Source organism: Diachasmimorpha longicaudata, chromosome 13 (genome assembly GCF_034640455.1).
Source record: "Diachasmimorpha longicaudata isolate KC_UGA_2023 chromosome 13, iyDiaLong2, whole genome shotgun sequence".
Classification (NCBI taxonomy): domain Eukaryota; kingdom Metazoa; phylum Arthropoda; class Insecta; order Hymenoptera; family Braconidae; genus Diachasmimorpha; species Diachasmimorpha longicaudata.
In genome coordinates this window covers 13,400-28,558 of record NC_087237.1, presented here as the reverse complement: position 1 = coordinate 28,558, position 15,159 = coordinate 13,400, and the positions used below count along the sequence as shown (strand labels likewise).

At 34.3% G+C, this 15,159-nt stretch overlaps 3 protein-coding genes across 20 annotated transcripts in view; 2 read left to right on the top strand and 1 right to left on the bottom strand.

Moving 5' to 3' along the window:
• The window catches only part of LOC135168669 (liprin-beta-1), a 13,537-nt gene extending 6,684 nt beyond the window's left edge, over positions 1-6,853 (top strand). For 5 of the 11 annotated variants that reach the window (XR_010300073.1, XR_010300072.1, XR_010300071.1 and 2 more), the window contains 9 exons: positions 1,397-1,542; positions 1,602-1,911; positions 2,085-2,246; positions 2,941-3,072; positions 3,170-3,344; positions 3,860-4,155; positions 4,631-5,179; positions 5,661-5,878; positions 6,118-6,853. Coding sequence is in view for 1 of the 11 variants with exons in the window: in XM_064133066.1 (XP_063989136.1) it covers positions 736-944; positions 1,397-1,542; positions 1,602-1,911; positions 2,085-2,246; positions 2,941-3,072; positions 3,170-3,344; positions 3,860-4,155; positions 4,631-5,179; positions 5,661-5,757; positions 6,118-6,161 (2,120 nt within the window). In the remaining 10 variants the exon portion in view is untranslated. Of the gene's footprint in view, positions 1-735; positions 945-1,396; positions 1,543-1,601; positions 1,912-2,084; positions 2,247-2,940; positions 3,073-3,169; positions 3,345-3,859; positions 4,156-4,630; positions 5,180-5,660; positions 5,879-6,117 lie in introns of all 11 variants that reach the window. The other 6 variants (XR_010300070.1, XR_010300079.1, XR_010300075.1 and 3 more) reach the window with 5 other exon arrangements.
• Positions 6,189-8,687, bottom strand: LOC135168675 (uncharacterized). Of its 2 annotated transcripts, XM_064133087.1 has the most exons (5): positions 8,548-8,672; positions 8,061-8,104; positions 7,765-7,896; positions 6,977-7,104; positions 6,189-6,911 (listed from the first exon to the last, which is right to left on the bottom strand). In XM_064133087.1, the coding sequence occupies exons 2-5, from the start codon at positions 8,088-8,090 to the stop codon at positions 6,827-6,829; spliced, it is 375 nt and encodes a 124-aa protein (XP_063989157.1). In that variant the 5' UTR covers positions 8,091-8,104; positions 8,548-8,672; the 3' UTR covers positions 6,189-6,826. The 2 variants fall into 2 exon arrangements, with proteins under 2 accessions (XP_063989157.1, XP_063989156.1); XM_064133086.1 differs by lacking the exon at positions 8,061-8,104 and having other exon boundaries at positions 8,548-8,687.
• Positions 7,894-15,159, top strand: LOC135168672 (testis-specific serine/threonine-protein kinase 1-like). 7 transcript variants are annotated; one of them, XM_064133078.1, is made up of 5 exons: positions 7,894-8,193; positions 9,190-10,655; positions 11,786-12,089; positions 12,810-13,366; positions 13,960-15,159. In XM_064133078.1, exons 2-5 carry the CDS (start codon positions 10,554-10,556, stop codon positions 14,215-14,217), a joined length of 1,221 nt encoding a protein of 406 aa, XP_063989148.1. In that variant the 5' UTR covers positions 7,894-8,193; positions 9,190-10,553; the 3' UTR covers positions 14,218-15,159. The 7 variants fall into 7 exon arrangements, with proteins under 7 accessions (XP_063989148.1, XP_063989152.1, XP_063989150.1 ...); XM_064133082.1 differs by lacking the exon at positions 7,894-8,193 and having other exon boundaries at positions 8,798-10,655; positions 13,968-14,055; positions 14,143-15,159; XM_064133080.1 differs by lacking the exon at positions 7,894-8,193 and having other exon boundaries at positions 8,798-10,655; positions 13,960-14,055; positions 14,143-15,159.

The window sequence follows — 15,159 nt, the reverse complement described above, 5'->3', positions numbered from 1 at the left end:
TCATGTGAAACAGAGCAACCTACAGCGGTAAAAATTGACAAAATAGGTACTTAATCATTGGAATAAAAGGAATTTTAGGAGACCAATTAAAACTAAAAAATTTTAATCTATTTATCGTTTTATATGAAATATTTGCCGGAATTCGCATAAAAAAATAATTTTAAATATAATTCCTTAGAATTTTAGTAGTATTTGTGTAGTTATCTAGCCAACGATTCTCAAAGGAGAGAATTAATAGAAATGAAATAGTTCCGGATGAATAAATTCACATTTTCAGGCACATCACGAAAAATTAGATAAATTCTGATCTTCTGGTTCATTTTCCGGCTTTGGGTTCTTGCGATAAAAACCATTGGATATTGAATTCAAGACTGTGCAAGTTTCAAAAATACTATCAAATGAAATTCCTGACGTAATTCGTGTGTTACTATTGCAAATGATTCACAGTTTACATATTTCAAAAAGTTATTGCAAAGCAGCATATCATTCCTTTTTGGAAAAACAAGTTTTCCATGGTTACCTAGCCACGATGGATCATTATCGCATAGTAGAGTAGAAATGCTTGCGTTGCATCGTAACAAAAATCTCGCTCGGCACTCAAACGATTATTAGGCATGCCCTTAAAAAATTGGTCTAAAAAGTTTCTGTCTATGACATCTTTCTAATTCACTATTGGATTCAAACATCGTATTCAACACTCGTGGAACTTTTGGGTAACTGGGTTGATTAATTTAGACTCGCCGTCAGAGTCTTCTGATGCCACATCGACTGTGAAACGTTGGGACTGCCGTTGGACACCTTCGGAGGCGTACGACTCAGATGGAACATCTTCGACGTCTGAACAGGGATTTACTGAGGATTACTCCAGAGAAATGACTGATGGTCTTTCAGTATCATCCATTAGACATCATGATGCGTGTCGGTCGCAGGGGTGTCTCTGTCAGGTCCATTGATTTTTGTTGCATACAGTTGGCGAAAAGTCAGACACCAATTTCCATTTGAAATTATGAATTGATCAATATATTCTTAACTAAAAGCCAAAATTGGGCGAATACAGTGGTGAATCTTTATTTCTTTAACAAACATTTTCCGTCAATTTATTTAACGAACAAAATTTTTTCCACTGTTTTCTAAGTTTGTAGTCAATTTTCACATTTGCTTTATCCGTATGAATTATTCTTTTCAAACATTGGCCAAAGTCTGACTCGATGAAATTTTATAGAAAATACTTGCCGGGAATAATTTATGGAAAAATGGAACTCGCTATCTTTATCTATGAAATTTTGATCTCTATGTTTTCAATTACCAACAAAATGAATAACAGATAGAAAATCGAATCATTTTGATCTCTTAGTCCCCGTCCCCATTAAATTGAGTTTCTACTTTCATCCTGTAGAACTGTTTACTGGGTTATGCTAGATCACTTGCCCTTCACCAGAACATACCGAGCATCTGCACAGCAGCGAGTATTCCTCATATGCCTTCTCATCCTCAATTACCTGTTAAACACTGCATCAACACATCACTCGGGTACAATTTTGAGTATGCGCCTTGATTCAATAATCATGCTTTCTATGTTACTCTATTTGATCTATTATTAGGGATTCTTGCGATTATCGAAATGTCAATCATCACTCGCAACAGCAACAATTGGGGAAGAGTCAGCCAACGATCAAGGATCAGATGTCCCGCATCAGCTCAAAGACATCCAGCACAGTATCACTGTCATTGGATAGAAGACGAAGAAAACTGAGAAATAGGAGTGATAGAGATCAAAGGGCTAGATCACAGAGCGATCTTCTTTACTGTGATCATGACAGGTCAATGCCTCCACATTACTGCTCGCTCCAGCAGTTTCAGTGTCATTATGGCAGTAATCCTTACATGAATTACTACAATAATAATACCGAGGTATATTCAGATTCGATAGAGTTGAAATAATAAAATAAACTTGAATAAAAAAATTAAAGAACTTGAAAAACGTTATTTGTTGTTTTTGATCCCCCATAACTTGAGAAATCCTTGATGGATTATCAATTTTGTTTTCCTGTTATCGTTTATTCGCCTCTGTTTTTTCTTCACAGGAGAGATTGAGGAAACTTGAGAATGAAAGGGCCGGCCTACACATGGAGGTATCAGTATTATCTGAACAAGTAGATGCACAATCGAGTAAAATTGTGGAACTCGAGAATATTCTTCAGGAGAAGAAGGATGCTATGAGACAAATGGAGGATGTTCTTCAAAAGGTGATATTCGAAATGTACCTATTCATAAACTGATGCCCCTAACGCTACATCAGGCTAAATTTATTCACCTGAGTAGTGTTTTTTTCAAATGGGTTTGCACTAATAAAGACAATGATATCGTGGTTAATTAAATAATTACTAACGGTGATATTTATTGAACTTTGATACACTACAAATTTCGGATGAATAGGAGGCGATAGACTACTGATTCGATGGTTGCACGAGAACTGAACTGTTATACTTTTTGTTTGAGTTTGAGGGGTAAGGAATGTGTTTAGGGAATATGAGACTAGCCCTTTTATTACTTTCCTACAGACCGCCGGGAGAACAAGGGTCATGTGTTGTCCACTTGATATGAGTTATGAATTTGAGAAGTGAAATTGTTCCGACGAATGTACAATTGGAATCTTCTCAGATTTATACCATTATGCTGAAAGCTGTTACTAAATTGTCGATTGTGCATTCAATGTTGTCTAAGTATTTTACTAGTATTCTCTTGATTTTGCTTAATATTCCATCACTCAATGATGATAAACTATTAGAATAATTGGAAGCAGACCAATATGTTTTCTCTTTTATTAGATTTCATTATCACAACACCAATCTCTTAATCTTTAGATTTACTAGTATTTGCTTTCTACCATTTGTTGTTTCTCTTTTATTTTATCTATGTTCTCATTCTCATTTCTCACAGGAGGTATTATCTCGAAGTGCTCTAGAAACTCAAAAGCTCGAACTTTTAACATCTTTATCAGAGATGAAACTGCGGCAAGCCAGCTTGGAGCACGAAAATGTGGCGCTTCGAACAGCAACCTCAATCACAAACGTAAAACAAATACACTTGAATAGCTCATATTCTTATTAGTATATTGTATCGGCCCTAATGACATAAAAGTGATTTATATTGCTAACGTTGTTATTAGGGTGAAAAGTTCAGCAGACACGCGGGACAATATAGCAGCCTTCCAAGGCCTCCTACATCAGTGAAGAAAGGCGTTGCTTTTGGTAAGGTTTCTCATCAAATATCGGGTGCTCAAACTACGGTACCACTTGCAGTCAGAGGAAACTCAGCCAGATGTTTATCTGCGCCAGCTCTAGGTTACTTAAATATATCTAGGCACTTTGAGAATGTGCTTGGAATAACCCTTTATTTTTTTATTTTTAAGAACTGGTAGATAAACTCGGGTGATGCATGATATTTTTTTTTGTTGAAAAGAATCATGAAATAGGAAAATCGAGTGAGTAATAGTAAATATGTCCTTAATCATAGACATCATATTTCATTTGATGTGGGAAAGTTCATAATTTGTTAAAAAAATGTTTTCGAAATGATTGACCCAAATTTCATCTTGATCCATAAAAACATTTCTTGCAAAAGCTCAATTTTCCAATTAACTCCCGGATGATCTCATGTATTTCACTTCACATTTCTACCATATAATTCACGTAATTTTCTGAATTATCCTTCTCATAGTTTGATTTATGCATTATTACCGCAATTCTGCACGTGACTTTATCAATGAGAAATCATGAATACAAGTAATCAATTGGAATTGACAACACATTGAAAAGGTATAATTATTTTACTTTCAATGATGAGGACTATTTTCCAGCTGAGGAAGAGAGAATCGTGATTTCTGAAGCATTAGCTCGTGCCGAAGTGCCTCCTCCAAAGCCTTTGAACGACCTGTCAATGGAGGAAGTGGAAGAGTGGTTAGCGAGACTGGGTCTAGAAGCTTATGCACCTGAACTACGACGATGGGGAGCTACGGGCGCTAAGCTACTCGATGTTACAGTACATCAAATAGAAAAGGAGCTTGATATTAAGAACAGCCTTCATAGAAAAAAATTATTGTATGCTATCGAGTGCGAGAGGTGCAATGGAGTTGGATTTCTGGGATCTGAAAAGGTATTTTTGCTTTGATAGACTTATAGTTATGGCCATAGGGTCTGACTATTAGACATGGCAGGAAATGACTATAAGTCATTATTACTATAAGCTACTATACATGACTTAAAGCCTCACGTTGGTTTTGGAGAAAATATTAAGAAAGTCAATTCATGCAAGTGAATGATATTTCGGGATATTTTGAACTTTCAATTCAACTCAATAAAAAATTTTTTTTTAATTGGAGGGAAACTATAATAGAAAGGACCGTTTCAACTTCAAATAAAAATATATAATAGTACAATTTCATGAATGTTATAAAGGGATTATTTTTCAATTTTGCTTGATTCATTGCTTTGTCCAGTTTTGTTGCATTTAAGAATAGAAAACTCTCATTCTGCTCTTTCCAGAAACAAAACCTAGACATCCATACTATAAAAACAAAAAAATTGAAAAATCTATATTATCTATTAGTTCTTGTTTTTTCAACTTCTAGATGGATAATGCAGCAGTTCTTCGTTGGCTCGATGACGTTGGTCTACCCCAGCATAAGGAAGCCTTTCATAATGCCAAAGTAGACGGTCGTGTTCTCCACAGACTAACCACTGAAGACTTATTGACCCTCGGTGTAGCAGCTCAGCTTCATGCAGCAAGTTTGCGTCGTGGAATACAAGTGCTTCGAGAATTGAATTTTGAATTTGACAATTTAGAGAGGAGATCAATTAGTGGTAATGGAGCTGATGGCAGTAATGTTGCATTGTGGACCAATCACAGAGTGATGGAGTGGTTGAGGGTCGTCGACCTTGCTGAGTATGCCCCTAATATGAGGGGATCTGGGGTCCACGGGGGACTGATCATTCATGAGGGAAGATTTACCTCTGAACTCTTGGCCACGCTCCTCAGCATTCCACCGGCTAAGACATTATTGCGTAGACATTTAACCACTCATTTTAATCAAATTCTTGGGAGGGAAGTTGTACAGCATAAAAGGGAGATGGAGACCACTCTTGGATTTGTGCCATTGACACTGACAGCTCGATTGAAGGTGAGTTTTGGGGAGGAAAATATTACATCGGGGTGAAATTAATATACACGAGAGTAGCAAAACGGGATTTTTTATGATATTTAAACTGATAAAAATTAAACGAGAGGTCTTCACAATGAAAACAATTTTTTTAGAAGTGCGTCTTTGTCTGCACCACAAAAATTATAATTTAATAATCGATCAGAGACGAATATTTTACACTGAAAAACAACAATTATTGTCAAAAAATATTGAATCGACCAATGAATGGGCAGTCATCGGTTTACAACAAGAGAACAAGTCAAATGGTTTTTGGTTCGCTACTGATTTCAATCCCCGAAGCAAATCAGAAAATTTCTGTGAAACAAAGTTATTCGAAATATGTTTTAAATCTGCAAATTATTAATTGAGAGATATTTCTTAGGATCATGGTCAGAAGTTAATTCAATTTATATTGCATAATCACAAAACAATTTAATTTCATTTTCGATACACTTTTCAGGTACCAAAGAAATCTCAATTCACCCTAAAACGAAAAAAAAGCAAGAGTGAGATTGATTATGGCAATTTGGTATGTCCCTTGGAACCATCACCACCAGGTACACCATCGACACCCTCATCAACTCCAGGAAGCCCTAATCTCAACTCACCCACAATCTAACAATAATTATTCACGCCATTTATCAGCTAGACGAATTTCATCTCAAACGAACTAACTCCGTAAGTTATCTAACTCGACTAATTACCATTAGGTGTGGCTCATTGGGCAATTAACTAAGAAATCAAGCAAAGTTGGAAAAAAAACAGTACTTCAATATTCACATTCAGGATGACTGTGAATAACTTTGGCTGCTAAATTAATAATTAAAATTACAAGCAACGGAAATCGTGAATAAAATCAATCAATAGATAAAAACTCATCAATACTTACCCCAAATTAATCATTGTGTTTATTTCAGATTTAGAAATAGTGGAGCACAGGAAAATCATTGGCTGCATATAAGAGTTATCTGAATACAATGAAGTAGGAAATACTGAAATTACTCGAATTTATTCCTATTCAGTGCACAATAGGAGATCGTAGACTTTTTCTTAGACATATGGGACCATATTATTGGCAAAGCAAAATTAAATAGTGAACTAGTGTTTCTCGATCGATGAATCTTTTTACTGAATCATAAATTGAATATATAAAAGTTCTTGGGATATGATAATCAGTTACCAATATACAATATTCATTTTGTGCGTGACAATATATAGTAATTGAAAGGCCAATAAGATTCACACACAATTCATTGCCTAAAATGTTTGACTGACCTCAAATAATTTCAATGTAGAAGTGTGTGTTTTTAATACCTATATAGACATAAATTCATTGTAGATGTTTATTACAATCATGAGTGCCTACAAGAGTGTATTTTAGTTTATTACATTCGACAATACTAATTATTTTAATTAGTTTTCGTTAATTTTTTGACGACGATATGAGATAATTACTCCCTTTTCAACGTTTAAGAAAATCAAAGAGAAGAATTTATTATTTTTTAGCTTTTTTGTGTTTATCCCATTGAGAGATGTAAAAATTCATTACTTTAATTTAGTTTTCTTTTATATATATTTTGCAAAAGAAACTCTTCAGTCATTGTCAATCAAATGTATTGCTCGCTTTCAAAATATATCGTTGGAAATTGTAAACACCGTTGGAGATTTTGATACTAGATGTTTCATTTCCCATCGAAACTCTCGCCTTTGCCTTTTGGGAATATACAGTGTTAATGAAAAAAGTGATAAAAAATTACTTGTGGGTGTTTTACTTACTTAAATATAAGGATTGTGTATATTTCATTTAAGATGGCTTCAGCGACTATTGGAATTTGATTTGGGTGAATTCCATACGATAGTTTTCGAATTCTGGCGACAGCAATTTCACAATTTTTCTGGCCGATCTGTTCAAAATTATCATGGTTATCAATTAGGTGCAAAAGGACATAATTCATGTTTTTCCAACGAGGATTCGCGCTACCGAAGGGGAGGGGGCAAGGTTAAGGAGCTACTGCTGATATGTTATTTTTCACGTTTTTTACAAATTCCTGGGAACCCCTGGCTCAGATAGACATGACATAATATACCATTCTTAAGTTTTATCATCATTCAATGGCTCACAAATTTTCCATGGCCGTGTGTATATTTTAAGAAAGTTTTGTGAATTTTCGCAATACGTCGAGAAGTTGGAGCATTCATGTAGGGTTATAAAATTTCTTCAGCCACTCAATGATACTAAAACTTGCAAATAGAATCATTTTGTATTTATTATGAATACAAATGAAAATGGTAAACGTCTGAGAAAATTAATAAGTAGCTATGAAATATTATTAAAAGAAGACTATAACTTTGAATTGATGTATCGTTAATTAGGTTTACCATTCACATTTTAACATTTAACGATTTAAACTATTTGTCATGAAAAACAATGCTGATTTTTCCCTGTACATCAAGATCAGAGCTGTCAAAGGTTCTTTTTGTTCCGATTTCTATATTTTTACCAATGCTTTTCTTTAGTGAAGGCATATCATCCTATTCCAGCACCTCCCAACATATTCACTTACTTTATTAGCGAGATTAACTAATATTTTCATTCGCTCCTGAGATATTTTAGATCCTTGGTAGTAAGCCATGAGCCATCCGTACTTTGTAGTGCATTTAATAATTCTCCATCGTTCTCTTATCATTCTTTCTACCTGAAAGCATAGTATAGATTGAAGCTTCGATATCTCGATTCTTCAATAGTTACCTTTGGTCAATAACTATATCCCTCTAACTAATATATATTATATATATTAGTATATATTAGTATATATATATATATTCTAGGGAAATTGAAGAATGATCGCGGGATTGTTACTTGATTGGAGTGGAGGTAGAGAGCGGTCATTTGTGTGAGAGGATCTGGAAGAACATTGAACGTTAGTACGATTGGGACTGTTTGCAGGGATTTATTTACAGGAAAATATTCGAAATGGGGGTCGATTGTTAAGGTAAGATTGTAATGATGTGTGAATTTATTAAGGTATTTCGAGTATTATTGTTCATTAAGGTGTTCATTAAGGAGTTCATTAAGGTATTTCGAGTATTATTGTAGATATTACGGATTGAGAACACCTAGGATTTAATAATTGAGTGTCAGAGGTTTCAATATTGAGATATTTTAATGTACATTGGGTTTATCAGGGGTTACGTTTTAAGCGGCGAAAGTGTGTTTTTAATGGTTGAAGTTTTGAAGTATACGACAAGTGACACTTCTGGAATCATTAACCGAGCGGATGATTCTCATAAATAAGTTGGGAATCCATGATAAACCAATTGATGTCAATGGAATAATACAAACTCACCTGATTGATAACAAAGTAATTTCGGTCATCATTCAACTCGATCATCCCGATTGGAATATTCGTTTATTGTTTGGACGAATCAACTGCAGTCAGTGTCTGTTGCAGACTGAACCACATCTATGTACATTAATATCTCTGTCATTCCTGAGTAAGGTTTTCCCTCCGTAGGGATATCGATTGAAACGTATATAATGCTTCGGTTCGTTATCTGCAAAGCTCGATCAGCGCGGCGATAAATATAGAAGACTGGTCATAATTAATGGCAACAGTGTAAAGAGTTCGGTATCAATTAATTAAAGAGTGCTCTTTGTGAGTATTTCTAGTATCAATACATCATCATTCTTCATCACTTCAAAAGATTATTTACTTTTCATTGCATTTGAGGAGTTGATAGGAACCGAGTAATAAATACGGCTAGAGTTGTGAGGAGAAAATATTTGTTTTTGTAAAAAAAAACTAAATTCCAGCCGTTTTGTACACGGAGAGAAATGTTCAACAACAATATTGTATTTTGTCAATAATTGTAGAAGAAAAGGAGGCTGCAGGAAATTTTACGGAACTATTGGAAGATTTTTCCAACGTCTTCTATACTTTTTATTGATTATTTATCTGCGTAGCAGTACAATTATTTTTAAATAGTAGATTTCATGCTGAGAGGAGAATATTGGGAGAAGGGAGAGGTTGTCAACCATGCACAAATCGCACAACAGGGCCAAGCTTGGTTGACTCTAAACTGCCAAGCCTGGGATTTCCTCGCATATACATTCATTCAACCGATGGTGATGCCATTCTAAGGCCAACGTTATTTTGGTAGGTTACCCCGAATCCCGGTAATGAGCCTAGTTCATAGGCGGGTTCAAGTTTATTGCCAGGCCTGGCTTCAGCCGGTGGCCATACCAATGAAGTCATGAAATTATGGAAAATTGGTTAGAGTCGATTATGTCCTAGCCTTCGCCTCGGCTCTCTTGGCTTGTCTGATCTAGTTTATCACTCTGTTGTGAATTGTGCTACGACTGTTCCTAAAGATATTAAAACACGTAGTTGAATAATTTTCGAGATTTACAGGTAAATCAATTTTGATCTAAGTGGATTATCTCATGAATTAATTTTTCGATTCAGTCGTTATTCAATATCGAACATTTGATTGTCAAGAGAATATTTTACGCCGAATTCCAAAGTGGTGAATTAATTTATCGCAACATTACTCCGCTAACAAACTTTTTTTTGGCAAAATAAAAAAATTGGAATGCCTTGAAAACTCAAGCAGAATAAGTGTACTTATTTTGATTGAGTGAAGTAGAGTACATCGAGTTGAATATTTTGAGAGGTGAAAAATTGAAATCGATTCCACAATTCTCGAGATATTTGCGAAAACCGGTTCAGAACGAAACGCAAATTTATCCAAAAAACGGCTGGATCAATTGAGTTGAATTTCCGCACAGACTTAGCCCTTATTAATATTTGTGATTGACGAAATTTGACCTTTCTTGGAATAACGTTAGTCGTTTATTCTTTTAATTTTCAAAAAAAAAAAAAAAAATAGACAAAGTTGAGCATGCTCACACATGGAGAGAAGAATATGAGAATTTTTAGAGTGCGATTCCGGTAAAAATTACTGAACCGTCTTATACTCTCGGCGCACACTGCAGATCTGAGGAAAATTACCACGCCTAGAAAGTAAAAAAAATGAAGGAAGGTCGAATAAAATGAACTGACCTATATAGGAATGTTTAAAAGATTTCTCATCAATTTCAAAGTTGGAAACTGCGACACGTTATGCTGAGTATTGAAATCGATAGTCATTTATTTTGGTTGAAAATTCATTCAAATTAAATCTGAAAAAATGTTCATTTGCATTCGTCAATCTTAAAATTTACTTAGACACAAGTCCGCCGCAAAATCAATAATTTCCTATAGGTCGAAAATAAAGTTATTCATCATGGAAAAAAAATGATAAAGTATGAGACTTAATAAAAAGTGAGACTATTTACATTGGTTATGATCATATGTCGCAACTCGAGCTAAATCAAACGCCATCTGAGGAACTGACGTTAGGAGCACGTGGATATAAGATACTGCGGAAATTGGGAGAGGGGTCTTTTGCCAAGGTAACTCATCAATAAACTACTTTGAGAACAAATAGTCATATTTTAAACCTATCTCCTTGAAATAAATAATTATTCGTCTATGGTTTAATTAAAATATTCTTGTACTGTAATACGTTTCTTTCCAATCCATATCGATATTGGTCAAAATTGCTTGTGGATGATATTGCCTAATGTTTGGATGTATGACATTGGAAATGGGTTATAAGAAATAAGAACAATTCAATAAGTAATTTAAACTATTTTATTCTTTATATTTAAAGTCAAAATAATTATGCTCGGAAGACATGTCCACTCTACATATACCGATTTCTTAGACGAACTGACCAGGTCTACAAAGGGAAACAACACCCTGGACCTTCCAACCACATGTCTTCTAAAGCCTAAATGTCATACCTCACACTTCTCAGAATTCGAACCCATAAACATGTCTCTCAACACTCAGAAGAGAATAAGATTGACTTCTGTTCTCTATTTATTTTATGAAAAATCCAACATATGAATATTCAATAATTTTTTTGAAATTTTCTTCCGCATTTTAGGTGGAAAATAAAAAAAAATTGGCCCTATTAAACACAGCGCAACCCCATCGGATTTAACTATTTTTCAAGCCATCGATAATCATTTCCTTTTCTGCAGTAGATACGGAGAACTCAACATATTCGGAAAAAAAAATCTCACTGGGAATTTTTGTGGATACAAGTTGATAGTACTTTAATCTCCTTATTTACATTTTTTTTCCGTCAGTCTCAATTAGAAAAAAAAATTATGAACGAAAAATTCATTCCCCAGAATGTCGGTAGAATAAAATATTCAATGAAATGAAAATTGATTCACTCCACAGAATTTCTTTTATCAACTTGTTCTAATTCTAAAATGAAGCACAGACAAAATGAAGATTTTATTGACTAAATCCGTTAAAAATAAATAATATATTCTCCAAAAGTAATGATAATTTTTTTGGATCACGTTTTCTAAAATAGTTTTTCATCTATTTGAAAGAATTCAACGAATACCATGTTAAATGGGTTGACTTTTCAATGAGTTAAACATGAAAGCAGCTAAAGAAAATTGACCTATATTTATGTGGAGTAACTCACTTCGAAATTATGCAAAATATGGTATTTATTTAGGTGTTTTTAGCTGAATACACTCCAAATAATGAACCCGAGCAATGTAACCCCCTGGCCTGTAAAATCGTGGACACATCAAAGGCACCCAAGGACTTTGTTAAAAAATTTCTTCCCCGAGAATTAGACATTTTAGCAAAACTGAACCACCCCCATGTGGTTCATGTACACAGCATTTTCCAAAGACGATCCAGGTACTTTATCTTCATGAGGTTCGCTGAGAACGGTGATCTTCTTGATTTCACGTTGAAGAATGGAGCTGTAGACGAAGGTCAAGCACGAGTTTGGTTTAGACAATTATCTTTAGGTATTTAAATAACTACTTCTGGGAATCAATCTTTATCTGTTAATTGAAAATAGCAGAGTGAGACTATGGAATGCACAAACAGTTGGCATCAAGTAAATATAAAACGGAGGATTAGTCAAGGTTCAAAATCTAGATTTTAGAATAAGAACACGGAAGAAAAAATTTGATAGGAAAATCTAACAAATTGGTTGTATCAAATCCTCTATTAGTTTTTGACCGATTATAGTGCAATGTTTGATAGAAAATATTATATTGGAAAAGTTCAAAAAGAAGCCAAGCATTTTCCCCAATTTATTGGGGAGAAGACCGTTAACAAATTTTCAATGACGTATTTTGTAGAAGTCACGTTAATAGGATCAGGTGGATAAAAAAAACAACTCTTTAAATTCTTCTTCATTGAATAAATGTTGAAATATATTAAAAATATAAAAGAGAATATTAACAAAAAGAAATATCATTAGCAATAAGTAATATTATTTGCCGATCACTGATTATAGTTCGAAGGAAGAAGGAAGACTGTGTCCTGTAGACTCAAAAATATTTTCTTTGGTATCTCAATCAGAGGGTTTGTTTACATATTATATCATAGACTTGGGGCCACTGTCGAACAGAGCAGTCGTATTTGTCTCGTATCAAAATAACTGTACATTTCATAAAACTATTTTACATTTTAGTACATGTATTTAATCAACTCTACCTATATATCACTTCCATCTAAAGGCCTCCAGTATCTCCACGAAATGGAAATAGTTCATCGTGACATAAAATGTGAAAATGTCCTCCTGACAGCCAATAATAATGTCAAATTAACGGATTTTGGTTTTGCCCGATATATCATCGATTCAAGAGGCAAAAGGGTTATGAGTGATACATTCTGTGGTTCCCTCATGTATGCTGCACCAGAAATCTTGCGCGGTGCACCGTACAATCCAAAAGTGGCGGACATGTGGTCTCTCGGGGTCATTCTCTACATAATCCTCAATAAAGCCATGCCATTCGATGAACCGAATATCAAAAAGTTATACGAAATTCAGACAAATCGCAGATGGAAGTTTCGGAAGAAAGTTGCTGACACCCTCAGTGAACAAGTGAAAAAATTAGTGACAAATCTTTTGGAGCCAGAATTAGCAAAACGTTGGACTGCGGATCAGATTATTCACGACAAATGGATTGCCATGGATCCGAGATTAGTTGTCATGACACCTGCGGAACAAGCAGCTCTTCACAATGCTATTGAGGACCGAAAGAAGACTGAAGAGAAATTCAGAAAGCAATCGGTAAAATATGAACTCTTGTTATCATTCGTTTGAAAATAAGAATACACGAAGATAATTTTTTGAGAAAAATATTGGTGTTAAGATGGTTAAGGAATTATTGTCGATATTTTGTCATTTTTCATATATTTTGGAAATCTCTCCAACACCATAGATCAGATGGGCAAGAAAAAAATATGCCCTTTTTATGTTTTGTCATTATTCAATGACTGCGAAATTTTCCTAGTCGTGCGTCCATTTTTATAATTTGTTTGTTTTGCTATTGCTCCGGATTTCTCTGAAAAGCTAGACAGTCTTTGGGTGTCCGTTCAGTTTTAGCAATAAATAATTGAAATCTTTGAAGTTGAACGATCATTGTTATATGTACCACGTGATGTGTATCACGTATATATTATATGTACACAGACAATGAGCATTATAAATGTCATCCTCTTTTTTTTATAGCGGAAATGCTCAAAAGTTTGAATAGAAATATTTGTTTTTTTCTCATAACCAAAAGTTGAGAATTTTTCCAATACTCGTTCTAGAATTTTTGGAGAAAACTTCTCTCCGTGTATGATATCGTATTTTGAATTCATATTTTCACCACGTCATAGTTGCATAGGGGCGACCATTATCAGCAAAACGCAGAATCCGTAAGTGAGGGGCCCAAGTTTGAAGAAATCACTGTACTCAGAGATTCCGGAAAAAAAGTAATTTATACACGTGTCAGTGAGAAAGTTAACGGGTTACTGTCTGTTCGATCTCCTCTCTTGAGTTCTGTTTTCTTTCATTTACAGACGCTTAGCGCTTCCGCCATCGACACTAGTCTTCCGCGAACGTCCAGCATGACTCATCCGGGTAGTATCACTTGATAACTGAGAATATTTTAGTAGTGAATTGGTAAATTAGAATGAATGCATTCTTTTATAAATCTTGTTGTTTTGTTTGCATCACTTCTCAATTTCTTATGAAAGCGACTGAGCAAATTGTTTTTATGGAAAAAAAAGGCTTATGGAATGTAGGTTACAGGTATTATTAACATACGTAAATGTAAAAAACACAAATTCGACATAGGCAAATTTGACACACACTTTCAACACAATTTTGAAAAAAAGGATAATTCTTTGTGTTTGCAAGTCAATTTCATCACAATTTAAAAGTACGGGTAAAGTACAAAGAAACGAAAAAAAAATGATTTTAATTATGAGAATTGAACTTTTATAACAATTGGTGCACGACGCCAAGCCTCACTCTGAACTCTAGTGAGTTATGCATTGTTTTCGTACATTTTCCTCGGAAAAGTATATCGAATACTTTTACAAGTAATTTCTTGGAGTAGATAATAGTGAATGGAAGTAAATGAATTTATATTAGTTTAAGATATTATTTCTTTGATTGTCGTGCGCTTTTTCCTCAAAATAATGTGTCCAATATTTGACAATAAAAATCACGGAAATTTTCTGAATTACGTCTTACACATTCTTAGGGTCAGAATATTCATCTAGAATATCGTAACATCGCATCAGTCTAACATTTCTGCGCCGACAGTAAAAATGTATTTTGATATAAAGTTTAATTTTTTCAGTCTATTATTATAATATGCGCAGAACATTTTGATTGTATTCAACGGAATAAATGGTATTTTTTTTCACGAATATTATTCCAGTTAGATTGACTATTCCTAAAGTGATCCTCTTCAAGACAGAAAATGTGGGCTTTCTGGTGATCCCTGGGAGTACATATTTTTCTTATAATATACGAATCATTTTTGCAGCTATCTGTGGCGCATCGATAGGGACTCTATAGAAGATCGA

Coding starts and splice junctions, on each gene's coding strand:
- LOC135168672 (XM_064133078.1), top strand. CDS start 10,554: ATGTCGCAACTCGAGCTAAATCAAACGCCATCTGAGGAACTGACGTTA. Junction 12,090..12,809: donor GTTTAGACAATTATCTTTAG/GTATTTAAATAA, acceptor TTCCATCTAAAG/GCCTCCAGTATCTCCACGAA. Junction 13,367..13,959: donor AGAAATTCAGAAAGCAATCG/GTAAAATATGAA, acceptor ACCACGTCATAG/TTGCATAGGGGCGACCATTA.
- LOC135168675 (XM_064133086.1), bottom strand. CDS start 8,592: ATGATCGAGTTGAATGATGACCGAAATTACTTTGTTATCAATCAG. Junction 7,897..8,547: donor ATTACTTTGTTATCAATCAG/GTGAGTTTGTAT, acceptor CTATGCTTTCAG/GTAGAAAGAATGATAAGAGA. Junction 6,912..6,976: donor TACACAATCCTTATATTTAA/GTAAGTAAAACA, acceptor TATTCCCAAAAG/GCAAAGGCGAGAGTTTCGAT.